The 22,041-nt window shown below is 53.3% G+C and overlaps 1 protein-coding gene across 1 annotated transcript in view; it reads left to right on the top strand.

Annotated features, from left to right (window-relative positions):
• The first annotated feature begins 6 nt into the window (after nucleotides 1-6).
• Nucleotides 7-22,041, top strand: part of PPP2R2C (protein phosphatase 2 regulatory subunit Bgamma) — a 123,386-nt gene continuing 101,351 nt past the window's right edge. The window contains exon 1 of the mRNA XM_004383493.1: nucleotides 7-177. Within this exon, the coding sequence (XP_004383550.1) occupies nucleotides 108-177 (70 nt within the window). The 5' untranslated portion in view covers nucleotides 7-107. The remainder of the gene's footprint in view (nucleotides 178-22,041) is intronic.

The raw sequence follows: 22,041 nt of genomic DNA, 5'->3' as shown, positions 1-22,041 counted from the left end.
CGCCCCGGCTAGGTGCAGCGGCATGGCCCGCGCGCCCGGCGCCACCCCTGCGGATTGCATCGGAGCGCGGCGGCGGGGCATGCCCAGGGCACCGGGCACGGCCTTCAATGGGCGAGGACACGGACGCGCGGAAAATTAACCACAGCTTCCTGCGGGACCACAGCTATGTGACCGAAGGTAACGTACGTGTGTCTGAGACCCCCTCCGGCCGCCCGCGGCGTGGGGATGCCGTCGCACCCGATGCCCTCCGAAGGTGTGGACCGCGCGCTGTGTGTTTGTCCCCCACCCCACCCCACCCCACCCCTCGCGGGGCCGGGAGGGTGGCAGCGCCCCCTCCTCCGCGCCGCCCTCCGGGAGGCACCGCGGGAGGTGGCTTGCGCCCCTGGGCCGCCCGCCGTCGTGTTTAAAAAGGCCACAGGGGCGGGTCTATGGAGATATCCTGAGAAAGGCGATGTTCCTCGGATCTTGGGCCTGGTTTCAGCCCTGCCCAGAGCCCGCAGAATTTTCTAGTCTGCCCCCTCCCCGTAGACGAAGAGGGACCCAGGAGAAAACCATCTGCCCATCCTCCCGGGCTCGCCTGCCGCGTGCCCGTAGAGGCAGGGTCCCTTAGTAGGAGGGAGAGCTGGCTGGTTTGGGGCTGGTATTTTATTCCTGTGATTTATAACCAGACGGAGGAGCTGGCCCCAAACTGTCAGGATTTCCCGAAAAGTGGGACAGGTCACCAAAACGGGGCCTCACAGCTCAGCCCGCACTTCTGTCGGGCTGGTGGCGTTCGCAGGCTGGGCGCCCCTTTCCAGGCCACAAACTTCCAGGGATGCTTTGCGCTGACCTTGCCCAAGGGACAGTGGGGACAGCTCCTAGCCCATCTAGGAGGGGGAGATGGACACGCGGGGAGGCAGCGTGCTACGGCGGGGACACTTGTCCGAGGCCTTCCCCGCCACGGGGACTGTCAGCATCTTCCTCAGGGGCTGCTGGATCCGCCGTGGAGGGGCTGTGGGCTTTTAGCAGGGAGCCCCGTGGGTGCCCCGGTGTGCGGGGGCGGGGGTGTCTCGGGGCACCGAGTCCCTGGGCACCGAGTCCCTGGGCACCGAGTCCCTGGGCATCGCGTCCTGCGGGGCTGGCGGAGGTGCCCGTGTCCAGGAGGCAGGGTGGGCCCGCGGCTACTGGATCCGCGGTCGTGTCCACCGCCCCACGCTGGCTCCGCCGGAAATGAGGCCGAGCCGGGCCGGAGCCCCGCGGGCCGGGGGCGCGCGGGGGAGGGCGGTCCCTCCCGCCAGGCGGGTGGCGGCGGTGGCCCGGCGGCCTGGAGTGGAGCCGGGTGTCTACCTGGGCGGAGGATGCCGAGCAGCCTCGCGTCCGCGGCGAGAACCGCTGAGTCACGCTTCCCGCAGGGATGGGGCGGGGGCGGGGCGCCGGGGCCGCAGCGAAGACTGTGCCCCAGCCGGGCTTCGGGACTGGGAGCCGACAGCGACCCTTGCCGCCAGCCTCAGCGTGTGTCCTAGAGAGCGGCAGGGGGTTAGAGGCCTCGGGGCTGCTGGCGGGCGCCCCGGGGCCTGGCCCTGGCGGAGGGGCGGGCGTCCTGGCAGGTCAGCTCTTCCCCAGCTGTTTGGTCCGCCTGTCAGACGGAAACGTCCGTTGTTTCATCTGTGCTATGGGGATGAGGGGACAGAAGCCCAGGGCATGTGGTTGATTGAAATCTAAAAGCACCGCGCCTGACCCGTAGTGGACTTTTTAAAAACATTGATTCCTTCCTCCCACCCTCTCCAATTATCTTTCAAAAATTCGGCAGCTCTTAGCAGGGGACAGCGAGGGGACGCACGCGGTTGCAGGAGTCAGAAGCCATGACTTCTAATCCCTCCTCATTCACGCATCCGTTCAACAGATACTTAACTGCGCACCCCCCGTTGTAGCCCTGGGGACTGGACAGGGGCCCCTGCCCTTGGTACAGCCTGTGTTCTAGCGGGGAATCCCTTCTCTCCAAGTCTCAGTTTCCCCATCTGTAAAATGGGAGGGAATAGTTCCTTCATGCCTACAAGGTCTTGGGGTTCCTCTGAGGATGGGGTGAGACGGTGGTGGAGGACTTGTAAATTGTTAGTGGGTGGCCCCCGTGTCTGTGCTGGGACCTCACACATGATCTCGTCTCCTCCTCACCCCCCTTTTACAGATGAAGAAACAGGCTTGGCCTTTGTCCAGGCCCCAGACTGAGGGCCAGTGTGTGTGAGGAGTAGGGCTGAGGTGCTCAGGACTCAGCGAGGAGCAAGGTTAGAAGTCCTTGCCCTCAAGGAGGACAGAGTCTAGTAGAAGACACAATGACAATTACTAAAAACATGTCAGAGTTCTGGGCTCTCTAAGTGAAATCGAACTTTGACACGCTTGCATCCCTGACTGCATGTTACGCCCAGAGCATGGAGTTGCTCACAGACTCGGATGTCAGGCCAACTTGCATTAAAATCCTCCTTCTGACGCCTCACCTTGGCAAGTTTGATTATAATATGCCTTGGTGACTTGCTTTTGGGATCTGTCTTATATGGGGTTCGATGAGCATCTTGGATAGATATCTTGTCATCTTCCGCAATATCAGGGAAGTTTTCTGCCAACAAATCTTCAACAATTCTCTTTGTATTTTCTGTTATCCCCCCTGTTCTGGTACTCCAATCACTTGTAGGTTATTCCTCTTGATAGATTCCCACATAATTCTTAGGGTTTCTTCATTTTTTAAAATCCTTTTGTCTGATTTTTCCTCAAATAAGTTGGGGTCAAGTGCTTTATTTTCAATCTCACTAATTCTGACTTCCATTGCCTCAGTTCTGCTCCTGTGACTTTCTACGGAGTTGTCTAATTCTGACATTTTGTTGTTAATCTTCTGGATTTCTGATTGCTGTCTCTCTGTGGATTCTTGCAGCCTGTTAAATTTGTCATTATGCTCTTCTCTAATCTTTTTAATTTCCTCTAGTGTGTGTTCTGCATTTTGCTTAATTTGCTTCCTAATCTCTTGAAGAGTTCTGTATATTAATCTTCTGTACTCTGCCTTCAGTAATTCCAAGAAATTTTCTTTCTAGATTCTTTATTTTGGGAGCTTGCTGAAGCTATCATGGCCTGCCTGTTCATGTGATTTGATATTGACTGTTGTCTCCGAGCCATCAATTAGTTATTATATTTGTTTTATGTTTACTTACTGCGTCCTAGCTTCTTGTTTTGTTTTGATATACCCAAACAGGCTGCTTGTATGAGCTAGTTTGATTACTGGCACCTTTGAAGCTCTAATGTCCTGTCACCAGGTGGTTAGATCTGTTACTAGGTATGTGAGCTTAGGAGTCTGCACATTCCTCCTGTATGGATTCAGCTCAGGTGTCCAGGTAGTTAGCCACCAAGTGTGTGGTGTAGGCTCTCATCTACAGTCTTAGACAGGCATGGGTGATTGGTGTAGGCACACGCATCTGGCTGCAACAGGGGGACACACTCTGAGCAAGGCAGGAGGCTGACGGCCACCCCCAGGTATCCAGGAGGAAGGCTTGTCCCTGTGCCCTAGAGCACATAGGTGGGTGGGTTTTGCAGCCGGACTGTGAGCACCCAGTGCTGTTGGTTGTAAGGACTGGGGGGCACCTCTTATTCTTGGGCCCCTATTGCAGGTGGCTAGGTGGAATGGTTGGAGCCACCAGTTCTCAGGCCCCTGATGTGGGTAGGTGAAGACCCTGCTTAACGGGCAGAGCAGTGTCAAATGTCAAGAACCTGCCACTTCACAGCTGAAACAGTTGAAGTTAGACTTCCGGTGTATACCCTGTTGTACTGCGGTAATGAGGGCCTACGCTGTTGAAATGGGCCCACACGAGTCTATGCAGGGGGAAAGGCACTCAAAGTCCATGGATCCCTTATGCCTGTGCCTGGGTTCCTGGCTTAGGGAAGCTGGCAGTTTATTTTTTCCCATTTGTTAATTTGTTCGCTCTCCAGGTCAGGGAGAATGGCTCAGGGTGTGTGATGGATCCTACTTCCGGCCCAGGGGACTCAGCAATTGCTGAAGCTGGTCCAGGACTCAGTGTAGAGCAGGGAGCGGGGAGGTAAATGGGAGAGAATTTTTTCCATAAGGGGTGTGTTTTTGATCTGTGCAGTAGGCTGGTCGCAAGTACTTACCTTTCACCGATTGAGGGCTGCTTCTCACTGGTTCTGGGTGGCCGTGTAGACTCTGCCGCTGGGTCTCTACCAGTGCGAAATATGCCTCCTAAGCACGGCGGCTTGCCTGCCTCACCACTCACCCCTGAGCTGATCAGGCCTGAAGGGCTCAGGCTCTTGCCGGGTCAGGTCTGGCAACTCCCCGCTGCTTCTGAACTGTCTCTCCCTCCCCCTGCAACTCAGTCCTGTTCCTTAACTTTGCCTTTCATGTTCAGGGCTCCTAGATTGTCGTATATAATCAATTCACTTGTTTTTTTGGGTCCTGTGTTGTAAGAGGGTCCACTGGAAGCATCTGACTACTCCGCTATCTTGGCCCCACCTCCCCTGCTGTGCAGCCTTGGGCAGGTCACTAACCCTTTCTGAGCTTCGTTTTCTCCCTTTGTAAAGGGGAGATAATAAAGACCTCTCTTCCAGGGTCCTTGGCTTGGTCAGCAATTATCCTGTGTAGAAAGCACCCAGCAGGGTTTTGGCTTATTTAATAAGTGGCATTGGTACAATTGGAAACTTTTGTTTGTGGAAGAGCTTCGTGAGCAAATAGTGCGTGCCGAGACTCAGTTTGCAGAAGACCCAGGTGTACAAACTCCTGTTCCACTTGGTCGTTGATCCACAAACACCCACTCACTGCACTCCACTCGCTCTGATCTACTTCCAGTCCCTTAAACTGGCCGTTTTCTTTCCTGCTTCAGGGTGTTTGCAGTGGCCCTTCCTCTGGCCAGAACACCCACTCCTTGCTCTTCTCAAGGCTGACTCCTTCTCATCCTTTGGGTCCCAAGTCAGGGGTCATCTTCTCTGTTGGGGGCCCAACTTGAGTCACTGAGTCCTCTCTTGTAAAATCCCAAATACCTTGAGAAAAGTTTAGGCTTTGTTAGTCATTCACACTTTGGTGTGAATTAGAGCCGCTTGGTTTGTTTTTTTTTTGGCTAACTCTGTGGCTGAGCTTAGCTGCCCAGAGAAATGTTGTGATCATTTGGGGTGGGTGCAGGCATCTTTGGGGCACAGAGGACTTTGCAAGGATGAGTGGGTATAGGGAGAATAATGTAGTTGAGCCCCTGAGGACAGTGGAGGGACCTGGTCCCTAGAGAAATAGGGATGGGGGGTGCCAGGAAGGTTCTGTTAGACGTCTCTCAAGAGTTGGTTGTGCCCCCAGGAAAGACTGTTCCTGGCTGCGAGCTCTTTTGCTGCACTCCCCCTCTTCCCCCCCAAAACAAACCAGTTGCCGTGGAGTCGATTCCGACTCATGGGGACCCCATGAGTTTCACAGTAGAACTGCTCCATAGGATTTTCTTGGCTGTGATCTTTATGGAGCAGATCTCCAGGCCTTTCTTCCATGGTGCCGCTAGATGGGTTTTACATTAGCAGCCGAGCACAAACTGTTTGTGCCACCCAGGGACCTCTGCAAGCTCAGACTCGGTGAGAGAGGCATCTCTGACTAGGCTGGACGGACGGAATCCCCCCCTCCTGCTCATTCTGCAGCGTCCGCCCTCCTGCTCATTCTGCAGCGCCCGCCAAGCACACCCTCCCGGGGCTAGTCCTGCGGGCAGTGACGGCCTGGCCGCAGCCCTGCTGCCAGGAGCCCACAGCCCAGGGGTGGCAGAAGCTGAGCAGACGGGCCGCCACAGAGACCAGCCTCTTTGGGGAGCAGCATTCTCTCTCACACCCCCATTTTCTGTGGGGCCACAGCACAGCCTTCCTTCCCTGGAGTTCTTAGTGACAGATGCACTGTCCACGTGTGTCTTTTATCCAAGGAAGAAGGAGTCTTTGTTTCCCAGCCCCATCCTCGCTGTCCTCGTGCGTTCCACGTGGTTTCCGAGTGATGTTTATCCCAGCAGAGTTATCCTGACTTTGTAGATGAGGAAGTGAGCGGGGCTCACAGGAGCGAAGTGCCCACTCTGCAGTCTGGAGGAGAGGGTCTCGGCCTGTCTGAGCCTGGCATGGGGGCAGTTTCTGTGGCATGAATTGTCTTCCAGGTTTGATCTGGTTGTGCCCTGGAGAACATCTGTATTCTCCCCAGGCCTAAACCACACCGGGGGCCCCACGTCCAGATAAATTTGGACCCTGTGGTGGACATTATGGCTGATGTCTCCAACGCCCAGCACCTGGCCCCATGGACAACACAGGTGGTCTGGCAGGAGACCTCAGCCACAGGTGGTCTGATGGTCCAGGGTTAACCGCTCCCCCTTGCGGCGATTGGTCCTGGTGGACAGTGGCCCAGGGCAGGAGGTTGTGGGGGCTTTGGGTGGAGAGCTGCAGGAAGTCGGCTCTCTTGTGGTGGAGACATAGACGCCCCCATGGCTGCTGGCAGGCACCTTGGGACCATACGGGTGGGTGGGGCGGGTCTGAGGATGGTGCAGCACGGTTGGTGGTCGGGCAGAGAGTGAGCAGAGCTGGGGACCTGGTGACGTTGTGACGCCTGCCTGCCCAGGCCACCCGCTTCTGGGCCTCTGGTCAAATGACCAGTGCATTCCCTCATTGTTACGAGCTTGAAGTCAAGGGCTTGGTTACTTGCAGCCAACAGCACTCCCACCAATGCAGTCCTTACTGGTTGTCAGGGAAGCCAGGAGGCAACTGCCATTCTAAGGGGGTTTTTTGTTTGCTTTCTGCTCCAGGGACCTTCTTTTATTCTTTATTTCACTCAAACCAAGGCCACCGAGTTCTGGTTTCCCCCCCTCTGGAGGAGGCATTGCCCACTGGATGGAGATCCTACCATTTGGTGTCGGGGTGCTGGGGGCCTGGTGGGGCTGCTCTGGGTACATAACCTGGGTGGGTTACTTGGTCCCTCTGAGCCTCAGTTTCTTTTCTGGTTGTTACTTGAGTCTCTTGACACTAGGGATGTGTGAAGGGTCGATGCTTCCATATCTTCTCTGTGAACAGCCTTCTCTGCCTCGTGAAGGAACACTCAGTTTTTGTACAAATTCATGGCATCTAGTGACCCCGTGTATGTGAACATAACCAGCAAGGGCCTGGAGCACAGCCAAAAAGCCAAGCTCATGGCTGTCGAATCGACTTTGACTCATGGCAACCCCATGTAGAACTGTGCCCCATAGGGTCTTCTTTTTTTTTTTCCACAATTTATTGAGCTTTTCTTTTTTTTTTTTTTAATTGTACTTTAGGTGAGGGTTGACAGAACAAATATTTTCTCATTAAACAGTCGGTACACATTGTTTTATGACATTGGTTAACAACCCCACGACACGTCAACACTGTCCTTACTCAACCTTGGGTTCCTTATCACCAGCTTTCCTGTCCCCTTCTGCCTTCTAGTCCTTGTCCCTGGACTGCTGTGCCTCGTTAGTCCTGTTTTGTTTTATGGGGCCGTCCAATCCCCCGCTGAACGATGAACCTCGGGACTGACTTTACCACTGAGCTAAACGGGTGTCCAGGGGCCATACTCTCGGGGTTTCTGCAGTCTCTGTCAGTCCGGTAAATCTGGTCTTTTTTTGTGTGTGTGAGTTAGAATTATGCTCTACATCCTTCTCCAGCTCTGTCCAGAACCCTCTGTTGTGATTCCGGTCAGAGCAGTCAGTGGTGGTAGCCGGGGACCGTCTAGTTGTACTGGACTCAGTCTGATGGAGGCCTTGGTAGCTGTGGACCATTAGTCCTTTGGACTAATCTTTTCCTTGTATGCTGTTCTCTTCATTCTCCCTTGCTCCTGAAGGGTTGAGACCAGTGGAGTATCTTAGATGGCAGCTCACAGGCTTTTAAGACTCCAGACGCTATTCACCAAGGTAGAATGCAGAACAACATTGTCTTTATAAACTGTGTTATGCCAATTGAGCTAAATGTTCCCTGAGACCATGGTCCCCACCACCCTCCACCCAGCAATTGAGACCCTCAGGGAGTTTGGATGTGTCTATGGAGCTTCCATGAACTTTTCTTGTACAAGCTATGCCGGCTTCCCCAGTACTGTGTACTGTCTTAACTTCACCAAAGTTACCACTTACCTATTGTCTATTTAGTATTTTTCCCCCACCCCTCCCATCCCTCATAACCAACAAAGATTGTTACTTTTTGTGTGTAAACTTTTTCATGAGTTTTTACAATAGAGGTCTCATACAATATTTATCCTTTTGTGATTGACTTACTTCACTCAGCGTAATGCCTGAATTCCTTTTGTTTGTGGACTTTTTTTCCATTTCTTTTGTTTTTGTAGGTTTTGTTTTTACGGAGACTTCATGTTTTTTATTTTTATTTTTATGGGTAGGTTTGTTAACTGTCTTTGTGGTCACCGTGAAATTTACCATAGAGTTTTCTTGGTTGCAATCTTTATGAAGGCAGATCACCAGTCCTTTCTTCCGTGGTGTCACTGGGTGGATTTGAACTGCCAACCTTTTGGTTAGCAACCCGTTGCTATCGAGCAGACTCCGACGCATAGCAACCCAGTAAGGCAGAGTTGAACTGCTCCATAGGGTTTCCAAGGCTGTAATCTGTGGAAGCAGACTGCCCCATCTTTCTCCTGTGGAGTGGCTGGTGGGTTTGAACCCCCAACCTTTTGGTTAGCAGTCAAGCGTTTAACCGCTGTGCCACCAGGGCTCCTTTTTGGTTACTAGTCCAGTGCAAAGTGATTGCAACACCCAGGGACCTTGGCGTGGAGCACAGTTGGTGCTTAGTAAAGATTATCCATGAATAATAGTGCCCGTTCTTTAGGGCTTAGAGCTAGCCTGGCCCTTAGACGGCATCAGGCTGGCTAGCCCAACTCCCCCCACCCGCCTGTTTTACAGATGGAGAAACTGAGGCTAAGAGAGAGGCTGTGACATGGTGGCACTGCCCTGCAGCCCCAGTGACAGGAGGGCAGCAGCCTTGGACTGCTCAGGTTCTTTGTCCCTTTGCTTCTGTCTGAGAATGTCCTGACTCAGTGTCTCCATCTTGGGGGTGGGGGAGGGAAGGAGGCTAAGGTGCAGCATCCAGGCCACGTCCCCTCTGAGCCTCATTTCCCTGTGCTGCCTACTGCTCTCGAGAGTGAAGACCACATGGAGCATGAGGGGTGATTGCTGTGCCCCAGCTCCGTGGCGGTGGTGCAGGCCAGCCCCGCCCGCTGTGAGCTGTGCGCACCAGGTCGGTTTATTTATTTATCTGGCTCATTTATTTTTAATTAGTCCTAAGGTAAGGCCTGGTGCTGTCACGGAGCTGGGCCTTTCCCGTCTTCTTCCTGGAAGATGGAAATCAAGTTCGAATAAGATTTTTCCACATCACCTCCTGGTTGTTTTTACTTGCTACAGTGCTTGGTTTTTATCCTTGGAGCTGGCTGAGCCGAGGGAGGGTCTTCAGGACGGGAAGCAAAGCCGCATGAGACGCCGGGCGTAACGGAGAGGATGGTGGAGAGGGAAGAGGGCAGAACACTTCTGGTCCACTGTGCAGGGACGACAGTGTTAGCTACCTGCCATGTTTCCTTCGGTCTTTTTTTTTTAACAGACTTTTTTAGAGCAGCCTTAGGTTTACAGAAAAATTGGGCAGAAATAAAAGTTCCCTGTAATTCTCCTCTGCAGGCTGTCTCCCCTGCTATCAACATCCTGCATTCCTGTGGAGTGTTTGCTACAGCTGATGAACTGATGCTGAAGCTGTTATTCACCAGGTCCGTAGCTCACAGTAGGGCGCCCTCTGTGTGCCTGCAGCCCTGTGGGTCTGACAGACACGTGATGTCCTGTGTCCGCCATGACAGCGTCATGCAGAATAGTTTCACTGCCCTGAAATGCCTTGACCTCCACCTACTCACCCTTCCCTCTTTCTTCCAGCGTTTTTTTTTTTCTAAATGCCCACGTCGGTTTTTAATCAAAGCTGCAATCTCTCTCTATAAACAAATTGGAAGGCTGCTTTTCTAATTTACGTGCAATGATAAGAATTTCCAGTGCTTTGTGGCAGGGTCAGCTTCATGGGCATGCCACCCGCAAAGTCTCCTAGGACCCCGCCTTCAGAAGGGCCCGCACAGGTTTAATGCTCTGCTACTGCCATCTTGAAATTCTTAATACTTTTTTCTTTGAACTTGTGGTTTCGGGAGTGAGTCTACTGGGACAGTGGAACGTGTGTGGGAGCCCAGGAGAACCTGCGCCGAGCGCCTCACCGTCTTGGCGTGCCTTCTATGACGCGCTTACCTTGTGCTCACTCAGTCTTGCTGAGCCCCCACCCACCACGGGGCCCCCATAGTTCTGTGCTCAAAGCGCGTCTGCATACCTGTGGCTGAGTCAGCGGGGCAGTGGAGGCACTGGCGGCTGTACCTTCCGTGGGAAGCAGCGCTTGTTGCAAAGGCAGGAAGAGGGCCGTGACGCTCTACAGACACGAGGGGCCCAGGACCCCCATCATGTCCTTTCTTCTCCACGCTCCTTCCACGTCTGACCCGCCCCTTACGCTGAGCATGATGACGCAGAAGGAATGGGAACCGTGGGCCCCCACCATCCTGCTTCCTGCGGAGCCAGGGTAGTGTTGGCAGAAGGTTGCATGCAGCAAGGAGTGAAATTCAAACAGTTAATTTCCTGCAGCGTCTCCACTCCTGTGGTGAGAAGGCAGTACACGTGCTCGTCAGCTACAAAGTACACATTGTGCCTTTTGGCACCTCGCCTTCCAGTTAAATGCTCTCGGATTTGTCCCTAAAGCCGGCATTGCACAATAGAAAGCTGAACGCTGAAATCCATGTTGATGATTTGCAGTTTTCTTTACTTTGTATTGTTTTCAGTTACGATCGCGTCACCTCTGACTCAGAGCAACCTTATGTCTAACAGAAGGAACTGTTGCCGGCCCTCTGCGGTCTTCGTGGTCGTTGAGATGTTCGAGCTCGTCGTCATGGCTGTTGTGTGGGTCCACGAGTCTTCCTTTGAGTTCTCTAGAGGAGCGAAACCAGCGTTAAATATATCACACACTCTCTGTATGTATAAATATGCAGGTGTTTACACCAGGGAAATGTCTCACACAGTTGTAGGGGCCGGCCAATCCCAAATCCATAGGTCAGGTTCCAGGCTAGAGACTTCTCCCGGTACCGGCGTCAGGCGATGAGAAGTGTGTAGGGTTGAGAGAGAGAGCGAGTGCTACCAGAACAGCCATTTATATTCTGGAGACAGGCCACACCCCCAAGGAAGTTCCCCTTTCAACTGACTGGCTGAAAGATCAGATCATGGAAGGTGATTACATCGTATCACTTATGGAAGAGCAGCCAGTCCAGTGTCTGCCACACCACTGAGAGTCACAGCTGAGCCAGGTTGGCACATAACATCAGCTATCATGCCATCTCCTTCAGGGTTTCCCTCATTTTCACTGACCTGCTCTTTACCAGCCATGATGTCCTTTTCTAGAGATTCGTCTTTATTTAGAATGACATTAATAACAAATGAAAACACTGTGACAAGTCACGGAAGACATGAGAACTCTTCGTATTTCAGTATCTTTGGCGGCACTCACCCCTGCACTTGGAACAAGGGGCCCTCGTGTGCGTTTTGCACCGGCCCCACCATGAGTTGGCTGCCCCAGGTGGCCGCAGGGAGAGGCTGGGACTCCAGGTGGGTGGACTGCTCGGCCCCGCCTCCTACCCCCTTGGCTTTCCTGATTGGTAGAGACGGTGAGAGCCTGGCCTCCACTGGGCAGCTTTTTCCTAGTGGATGTGGTTAGAGAGTTAAAGGTCCTGCTTCCCCCTCCCCCACACTGGGCCCACCTTGCCCCTCTTGGCCTGGAGCCTCCGGCCCCTCATGCTGTGGCTGCCGTCACTTTAGAATCTGCTCTTCAGAGTCTAGTAGGGTAGGGACCCCTAGCTTGTTTTCTACTCCAAGTCTGTCGTTAACAAACAGGGTTTTATTCCCGTCTTGCCCGTTTTTCTCAAGTCCTATTTGGGAGGAGGGGTGATGAACCAGTTACCCCTCCCAGTTCCAGAGTATTTACACCCATTGTTTTAGTGGTGCATGTTCTTACTGTGTGCCACAGTTAACATTATTATGGGATGGAATCTCGGAGTAGCCCAAAAGGTTAACGTGTTTGGCGTGAACCAAAAGAATTGGAGGCACCTTGGAAGAAAGGCCTGGAGATCTGCTTCTAAAAAACCAGCCATTGAAAACCCTGTGGAACACAGTTCTCCTCTGACACACGTGGGGTCAACATGTGTTGGAATTGACTTGACGGCCACTGGTTTGGTTATTGTTGGATATTTAGATGACCTTTTCCGTTTTTTGCAATTATAACTAACACGGAGCGGACATACGTGTGCATTTTCGGAGATCCCCGACTCCCACCCCTCTCCCCAACTGTGAAATGGTTTTCTTCAGAGACATTTCTGTACGTGCAATTCTATGTCAAAATGTAGGGACGTTTTTAACGTTCTCACACCCCCCCAGGTTATTCGGAAGGTTTCTGTATTTTACCACATGGTAATCAGCAGTGGGAAAAAAAAAAAAACTCGGTTGCCATCGAGTTGATTACAACTCATAGTGACCCTATAGGACAGAGTAGAGATGTCCCATAGGGTTTCCAAGGCTGACATCTTTTCAGAAGCAGACTGCCGCATCTTTCTTCTGCAGAGCAGCTGGGGGATTTGAACTGCTGACCTTTCGGTTAGCAGCCGAGCACTTAACCACTGCACCACCAGGGCTCCTTAATCTGCAGTAGGTGTTCTAATTTGTTGAACTTTGCAAATGTCACTGACAAAGATATTTGTTGTAATTCGTGTCTGAATACCAGTGAGGTTGAACATTTCACTCCCTGGGTCATCAGGTGGTGCCTGCTTCCCTTCCGGGCCAGGATGATGCTAGATGTGGATGCAGAGCTGTAGGGCAGGTCACCATCTCGTCGTTCACCAGCCAGCATCTCTGGAAAAGGCGGGGCCCAGAGGGCCATGGAGCTGGGGCGTGGAGTGGGAGCGAGGGGGCTGAGAGTGAGGACAGGAGAGCTGAGGCCAGAGCCCCGAGGTGCCCCGACATCAAGGGACCAGCTGTCATGAAGTCGACTCTGACTCACGGCAACCTGGTGTGTGTCCGAGTCGACCTCTGCTCCGTAGGGTTTTCAGTGGATGATTTTTCAGAAGCCGGTCGCTGGGGCTTTCTTCAGCCACACGGCCTGAGTTCCAGTTACCACGGGACACTGGCCGTGAGGGATGGCACAAAGTACGCTCTCCGTCCGTGTGTTGCCGTTTCAACAGCAGGCGGGTATTGTGGTCTGTGACCTGGCTTCTTTCACTGTTGGCATGACTGGTCGTGCGTGTGGCGCACACTTCACACACTGACAGCCCAGCGTGTCGGCGTGCGGCTCCTTGTATCCCACGGTGAGCCCACGTGACATTCCACAAAACCGGATAAAGAGGACAGTGGAAAATTTGCACAGCGGAACATCCACCAATTCAACAGGTTTGACAGGTACAGTTCAGTGACACTGATGACATTCTTCAAGGTATGCAACCATTTTCACCCTCCTTTTCCGAATGGCCCCTGCCATGGTTATCATGAACTCACTGCCTCCTGAGTTTCTTCTCTAATGTTTAGAGAATAAAAGAAATTATTTTTTAAAAAAGGAAATCGGCCAGCAAAGGTGGAAGTGCCGCATAGAAATGAGAAGTGGTAACGCCGGAAGCGAATTCTAATTGGGTATAAATGGAGTTGGAGGAGAGAGTAGATCCTGGGGTTGTCAGTGCTGCCACCTCTTGATACAGGAGCTCTGCCAGGGAGAGCTAACCAGCACAGCCAGGAAGGAGGTGTGACAGGAGGCTCGATGATGTCCACAGGAAGTGATGCCAGCAAAACACGTCACGTTGAAGGAGCTCTTGAAGACAGTTAATGGTGCTGAAAGCTGGAAGCCGATCTAAACTTAGGACCGTAGACGGCAGTTCACCAAGGCAGAAAAAGATCTTCAGTCCATATTGTCAGCTGTACAGCAAGAAGGCGAGAGCTGTTCAGACTGCTCTCGATGTGGTTTTTTACAAAGAAGTAAAGCACTTCAGTCTCAGTATTTCTCACGTCTTAAATTTGGTGTTGTGTTACTTGCGATCGAGTTGATTCTTAAATTATCATTGTTAGGTGCTGTCGGGTCGGTTCCGACTCATAGCCACCGTCTGTGCAACAGAACAAAACACTGCCCAGTTCTGCGCCATCCTCATAACTGTTGTTATGCTTGAGCCCATTGTTGCAGCCGCTGTGTCAATCCATCTTGTTGAGAGTCTTCCTCTTTTTCTCTGACCCTCTACTTTACCAAGCATGATGTCCTTCTCCAGGGACTGATCCCTCCTGATAATATGTCCAAAGTATGTGAGATGAAGTCTTACCATCCTTGCTTCTAAGGAGCATTCTGGTTGTGCTTCTTCCAAGACAGACTTGTTTTGTTCTTCTGGCAGTCCCTGGTATTTTTGCCAACACCATAATTCAAAAGCATCAGTTTTTCTTCTGTCTTCCTAATTCATTGTCCAGCTTTTGCATGCGTGTTGGGTGATTGAAAAGACCATGGCTTGGGTCAGGCACACCTTAGGGCTTAAAGTGACATCTTTGGTTTTTAGTATTTTAAAGAAACCTTTTGCAGCAGATTTGCCCAATGCAGTATATCCTTTGATCGCTTGACTGCTGCTTCCATGGGTGTTGATCATGGATCCAAGTAAAATGAAATCCTTGACAACTTCAGTCTTTTCTCCATTTATCATGATATTGCTTATTGGTCCGGTTGTGAGGATTTTTGTTTTCTTTATGTTGAGGTAATCCATACTGAAGGCTGTGGTCTTTGATCTTCATCAGTAAGTGCTTCAAGTCCTCTTCATTTTCAGCAAGCAAGGTTGTGTCATCTGCATATGGCAGGTTGTTAATGAGTCTTCCTCCAATCCTGATGCCCCATTCTTCTTCATATAGTCCAGCTTCTTGGATTATTTGCTCAGCGTACAGATAGAATAAGCATAGTGTCTTAGTTATCTAGTGCTGCTATAACAGAAATACCACAAGTGGATGGCTTTAACAAAGAGAAGTTTATTCTCTCACAGTTCAGTAGGCTAGAAGTTCAAATTCAGGGTGCTACCTCCAGGGGAAGGCTTTCTCTCTCTGTTGACTCTGAAGAAAGGTCCTTGTCATCAATCTTCCCTTGGTCTGGGCGCATCTCAGTGCAGCAACCTCAGGTCCAGAGTACACACTGCTCCCGGCACTGCTTTCTTGGTGGTATGAGGTCCCCGTGTGTCTCTGCTCGCTTGTCTCTTTTATATTTCAAAAGAGATGGGCTTAAGACACTAGCTGATCTTGTATACCTCATTGATATAATTGCCACTAATCCATCTTATTATATCATAATGATAGAATGTACAATCGTATAATACTGAGACTCATGATCTAGTCAAGTTGACAGATATTTTTGGGGGACACAATTCAATCGATGACATACAGTGAAAGGATACAACCCTGACACACATCTTTCCTGATTTTAAACCACACAGTATCCCCATGTTCTGTTGAATGACTGCCTCCTGGTCTATGAACAGGTTCCTTATGAGCACAATTAAGTGTTCTGGAATTCCCATTGTTCGCAATGTTATCTATAATTTGTTATGATCCACACAGTCGAATGCCTTTGCATAGTCAATAAAACACAGGTAAACATCTTTCTGGTCTTCTCTGCTTTCAGCCAGGATCCATCTGACATCAGCAATGATATCCCTGGTTCCACATCCTCTTCTGAATCTGGCCTGAATTTCTGGCAGTTCCCTGTCGATATACTGCTGCAGGCACTTTTGAATGATCTTTAGCAAAATTTTACTTGCATATGACATTAATGATATTGTTGGATAATTTCTGCATTCTATTGGATCACCTTTCTTTGCAATGGACATTTATTTAGTATAGTGTACTAAATAAACATTTGTTTTACTTTTGTAAAAAAATTTTCCTATACGTTTAAAACAGTAAGAGAGTTCTTGATGTTTTGATATAAAAAATTTTTAAAGGTCTTGAAACCATTTTCCATATTGGTTATTGTTATGGATTGAATTGTTTCCCTGCAAAAGGTGTGGGTTGAATTGTGTGCCCCAAAGAGATAGCACCCTGTACCTGGGAATGTGACCTTGTTTGGAAGTAGCGTCTTTCTTTGAAGACATTATTTGTTAAGTGAGGTCACAGAGTGGGTCCTAAGCCTAGTCGCTTCTCAGTGGTGTCTTATAAAAGAGCGCAGACGCAGAAACAAGGTCACAAGCGGGAAGATGCCACGCCATGTGAGGATCCGTCTGTGAGCCAGGAAATGTCAAGAAGCAGCTGGGGCACCGAAGATGGAAGAGACAGGAGGGATCTGCCCGCGGAGCCGACCGAGCGTGCGTTCCTGCTGGCGCCTGTTGGCAGGGCTGGACTCCAGAGCTGCCACCCACTCTGCTGGGTGGCCCCGGGAGGCTGAGGCAGTTGGGGAGATTCGCTTTCAACGGTTTCAGCTTGCACAGTTGTTTTCATGTCCCCTGCTACTGCGCCCAGTGAGGACCGCCTGCGTCCGTTCCGAGCGGTGGTGTCCACACTGCGTGGCCCACCCACGGGCCCAGACCACAGCGGCCGTGGGACGCAGTCAGTCTCCTCTTTTGAAAGCTGACAGCTCGAGAATACGTATCGAGCATTCCTCACCGCGGAAATGGTTTGGCAGCCCCGGGGTCACTGTGAGCCGGGCTCACACCTCCCCTCCACTGTATTTGCAGGGCACACCTCCAGCTTGTCTGTTTCCAGAACAATCCATCATGGCATGAAGTGACTGAAGGAGTCAAGGCCGAGCGACGGTGGTTCCTATGCCGGCTTTCGGTGTGAAAGGTGATAAAAACACCCCTGGATATTTTATAGCCCTGAGGAGAGGTGAGGCTTGTTACTGAAGCTCTGAAAATACCACCCATCTTCATAATGTGTGCAAGATTGTCAGACACTGGGCGCTGAGCTGGGTGCGTGTTAAGACGCTCCTTGTGAGGAGATCTGAATTTTATGTCTCTATTCATTTTATCCCATTACAACAGCAGTACATTTCTGTTACAGAAACATGTAAATAAGAAAGTAGGATAAAGAGGGGAAAACAATAGCTACCTCAGAAACATTGTTCACCGTTTGTTATAGTTCTGACTTTCCCTCCGGTGAATTATAATACAAATACAGTTTATATCTTTTAAAGAACCTGTTGTTTTTAGCTGTCTTGGTGTCAGCCTGACTCATGGCGACCACAACCACAATGGGATGAAACACTGCCTGGTCCTGCACCATCCATAGGGTTTTCAGTGGCTGGTTTTCAGAAGTAGATCTCCAGGCCTTTCTTCCTAGTCTGTCTTGGTCTGGAAGCTCCCCTGAAACCTGATCAGCAACACAGCAACACGCGAGCCTCCACTGACAGACGGGTGTCGGCTGTACACGAGGTGCGTTGGGCGGGAATGGGACCCGGGTCTCCCACGTGGAAGGCGAGGGTTCTGCTGCGGAGCCACCGCTGCCCTTCTGTAACACACTGCAAGCGTTTCCCATGTTGTCACGTGTGATCCATCACGTGGTTTCATTCATTCAGTGAAGACCTGTGGACTCCCTCACCAGAACTGTATTGGTTACCCAAGGCGCGTCACCCATGGTGGTAGGCGTGAGGGCTGTGAGGACGGTGGAGTGGGGCGTGGCCTCAGAACGGGGGAGAGAGACTGACAGGTCACCCTCGCCTGTGTGCCGGGTTGGGGCATGTGGGTGACAGGTGGTGGGCGTCCCAGGTGGACGCATGCTCAGAGGTGTGAGGCTGGAGCAGGGGTGCAGGGCAGTGGGGGGGAGGCGGCATTCCAGGAGGGGGCAGGGAGGCGAGACCTGGCCCGGCTTGGGAGGGGTTGCTGGGGCATTAATTTGCGGGTCCTGAAGGGATGGACAGACAGAACCAGGCTTCTGGGGGGAAGGGACCTTCTGGTCACCTGTCCAGGCAGGGAAGTCTCATTCTTTCTGGACGGGAGTCTGATGGTGGGCAGGGCTGTGCCGGCCGGAAGGAGCTTTGCTGTGAAGTACCGTCCCTACCGTCTGTCCTGTCTTCACAGTTGGGTCATGACGAGGGGGTGGCGATGTCCCTGATGGCAATTCTGCCCCGACATAGGTTCATGATCTCACTGGTGGTCCTAGTGGCCCCCTTCCCCAGTCAGAGACGAGCCTCCGAAAGGTTGAGCGATGACGTGTCCGACCGAGATCTCACAACCAGTGTTGGAGTTACTGTCGCCACGTGACCAGCGACTCAGAATCTTGGCAAAGGAAAACAATGGCGTCATTCTCTCTCGTGGGTTCTGGGGGTCAGGCATTTGGGCCAGGCTCGGCTGAGTCCCCGGTGCTTCTGGCTGGTGGATGGGCTGGCCTGGAGGGTCCGCGGCAGCTGCTCTCATGTGTGGAGGCCACAGTGGGGTCGGTAGGGCTGACTCAGCTGGGACGGTTGACAAGGCCGCTCCAACGGGGCAAGCTGGGGTGCTGCACTTTCCCAGAGTGTGTGCTGGGAGGACCAGGCAAAGCGCCCGGCCTCTCCTGGCCCCGGCAGTCTCACAGGCTCAGGTCCCCCCGTTGGTCTGTCTCTGGTGAGTCTCAGGCCAGCCCGGGTGGAAGAGGTGTGAGAGTCACTTTCTGATGGGGGTGGGAGGTGGTATGTTGGGGAGCAGAGGGGACAGGAGTGGGGGTGGGCCATCCTCGGGGAACACAGTCTGCTGCAGACAGCCAGGCAGAGCCACGATCCACACTCAGCTCTGCCCTCAAGGATACTCCTTCCCAAGGATACTCCTTCACCAGGAATTCTCGGAGGCGGGCACAGACAGAGACAAATGGCACAGGTGGGACAGGTGAGACAGGTGAGACAGGTGAGACAGGTGGGACAAGTGAGACAGGTGGGACAGGTGGGACAGGTGGGACAAGTGAGACAGGTGAGACAGGTGGGACAAGTGAGACAGGTGGGACAGGTGGGACAGGTGGGACAGGTGAGACAGGTGAGACAGGTGGGACAAGTGAGACAGGTGGGACAGGTGAGACAGGTGGGACAGGTGAGACAGGTGAGACAGGTGGGACAAGTGAGACAGGTGGGACAGGTGAGACAGGTGGGACAGGTGGGACAGGTGGGACAAGTGAGCTGATAACTCATGTCATCACCCCTGCTGAGCCCCCCTACGGCCTTTCTTAGGATTAAGGGGCCCTGGGTCCCCATCTGCAGACTTCCTCATCTCTAACTCCCCTGCCCCGTGGATTTCACACTTGGGCAGGAACAGGAGTGTCATCGGAGCCCCTAAACAACCCAACAAAGTCCTCCAAGCGCTGAGGCTGAGGAGGAAGACGAGGGGTACTGAATAGAAGTGCTCCTTTCTCCCCCTTCCTTCCCAGCCCCCAGGGCCTGACTGGGGTGTCACCCGGTGAGCCAGGAGGGCAGGGGCCACTGAGAATCATGATTTGTCATTGAAAATAGGAGCTGTAAACCCTCTCACAGCGCACCACCTTCCCCACAAAGCCGTGTTTGTCCCCAAGACCCCCCACCTACCCCAGGCTGGCTGCGTGTGTCCCCAAGGCCCCCGCCGCCCCCTGGCTGGTCTGCACCCCCTGCTGGTTATAAAGGGGGAGCGTGCTCACTCTACAAGACACGGGAAATGCAGGAACAGGGCAGGAGGCACCTGGGCTTTGTGCTTTGGATGGAATCTGCCACAGTGAGAAGCTGGATGTAGTTGGGGGTCATGGGGTGTCGGGAAGGACAGAGTCTCTGGAGGAACAGCGAAAACAGTTCACCACTTGGAGCCCCGGGGCTGCCGCGATAGAGCGCCCAAACCTGGGACTTATAACAACAGACACGAATCCTCTCTGGATCTGGAGGCCAGGAGTCCAAATTCAGGGTGTGGACAGGGCCGTGCTCCCTCCGAGGGTCTAGGGAGGGTTCCTCTCTCTTCCAGCTTCGGCAGCTCCAGGTGTCCCTTGGCTGTGGCCACATTATTCTCGTCTCTGCTCATGTGGCGTTTTCCCATATGTGACTCTCCAGGTTCCTTCTTTGCTTGTGAGGACGCCAGTCAGAGGGACCAGGACCACCTGCCTCATTACATCTTCAGAGAGAAACACTATTTCCCCAAACAGGGTCCCATTCACAGGTCAGGACTGGAACATATCATTTGCGGGGACACAATTCAGCACTTAACAGGGAATAACTGCGATGCCTGGCAGTGTTGGAAGGAGATCGATGAGTTTGAGAGGACTCGCATACGGCGCCGCAGTGATCTTGGCACTTTCTTTCATACATTCATTCATTCAGGAGTGTACTGAGCATGTAGGATGAGTTGGATGTTTTGCTGGGAGCCAGATGCTGCCGTGGATATCATTGACAAGGTCCATGTCTGTGGAGTCCCCAGGTCGGGCCAGATGTCAGTGGTCAGTTCTGAGATGGGGGAAGCTGAGGGGCCAGCCCAGAGGAGGCGCCTGACCGGCCTGGGTGACAGAGGTCGGGAGGGCTTCCTGGAAGAAGTGGTTCATTCAGCACGTGTATCGGGGCCCTACAACAGGCCCTGGGGTTAGTGTGGGGGACACAGAGAGGAGGGCTGGGGTCCTGAGAGAGCAGGCCGAGGGTCGGGGTGCCCCCTGAGGGTTCCTGAAGGCAAGCAGGGAGCAGGCCGTGGTGAGGGGCCAGTCAGGAAGGCTGCAGGGCCTGGACAGCCTGAGACCCCTGTTGTCATCTCAGCTAACAGACGGGAAACCAGGTCTGCGCTCTCTCTGCTTGTAAGTGGGTGGGCAGGATTTGAACCCAGACCTGGCCAGGGCTCAGGCCTGCGTGGGCCTCCTTAGACCCGAGGGCCCTCTGGGCATGGCTGGATGAGTCCCTGTCCCGCTGAATTGTCCCTGTTAGTGTGCCTTCACCATTAGCCTGGACACCGGATGGCGTGGTGGGCGCTGGAGGGCCTGGAACCTTCTGAGCTGACCCGCCATGCAGTCATCTGGCGTTTTCCTTCGAGCAGCTGGCAGAGCTCTGTAAGTGCCCACCTGTGCTTGGTTCCCTCTGGCCCAGAAGAGGACCCGGGTCACCATGAGCCCAGTGCCGTCAGAGATCCCGTTCAGGTTAGACACTGGGGGTGCTCCAGGCAGGGGGAGCCATACTGTCCCCATGGAGGAGATGCAGGAGCCTGCTGGACGCTCCCAACCAGACCACAGCGGCCTTGTGGGGTTGGTGCTGTTTCTCCTCCCCACCGAACAGGTGGGAGATGTGCTGCCTGGACAGGTGTGGCCCTGCCCTGTCGGTCTCTGCTTGGGTCCCGGGCCAGCAGGGGTGGTGGGACTGGGCTTCAGCCCCGGCTTGTCTGAGCACGAAGCAAATGCTGCTTCCATTCGCTCCACACGCCCAGAGCTGACTACAAAATCTCCAGCCCAAAGCTGTTGAGGACAGGACCTCGAGGAAGAGAGACTGGAGCGAGGCCCAGAAACCCTGTGTGGGGGCTCCCAGAGCCTCGTCGGAGGAGGCATGGGGGTTTGGCCAGGAGCTTGGGGCCCAGCCTCTCAGTCCTTGGTGGCTGAGGTGTCCATGCTCCCCACCTCCGCCCTGGAGCCCTGTTCCCACTGCCAGCATAGCGGGCTCCAAGGTCTTATCCCATGCGCAGCTCAGTGAAGGGAGCAAGCTGGACGGGGCTGGGGCCGTGCATCTGCTGGGTGACTGGTGCCCAGAAAGTGGAGCTGTTCACCTGTCAAGTGCACTGCTCTCACGCCTGCTGTGTGCACACGGGGCCTCCCTGCAGGGCCGGGTGGGTGCACTGATCTCACGCCTGCTGTGTGGACACGGGGCCTCCCTGTAGGCTGGGTGGGTGCACTGCTCTCTTGCCTGCTGTGTGCACACGGGGCCTCCCTGTGGGCCGGGTGGGTGCACTGCTCTCACGCCTGCTGTGTGGACACGGGGCCTCCCTGTAGGCTGGGTGGGTGCACTGCTCTCACGCCTGCTGTGTGCACACGGGGCCTCCCTGTGGGCTGGGTGGGTGCACTG

Source organism: Trichechus manatus, unplaced genomic scaffold (genome assembly GCF_000243295.1).
Source record: "Trichechus manatus latirostris isolate Lorelei unplaced genomic scaffold, TriManLat1.0 scaffold00111, whole genome shotgun sequence".
NCBI lineage: Eukaryota > Metazoa > Chordata > Mammalia > Sirenia > Trichechidae > Trichechus > Trichechus manatus.
The sequence above is the reverse complement of the archived record's forward strand: the minus strand, read 5'-3'. Positions and strand labels throughout refer to the sequence as shown.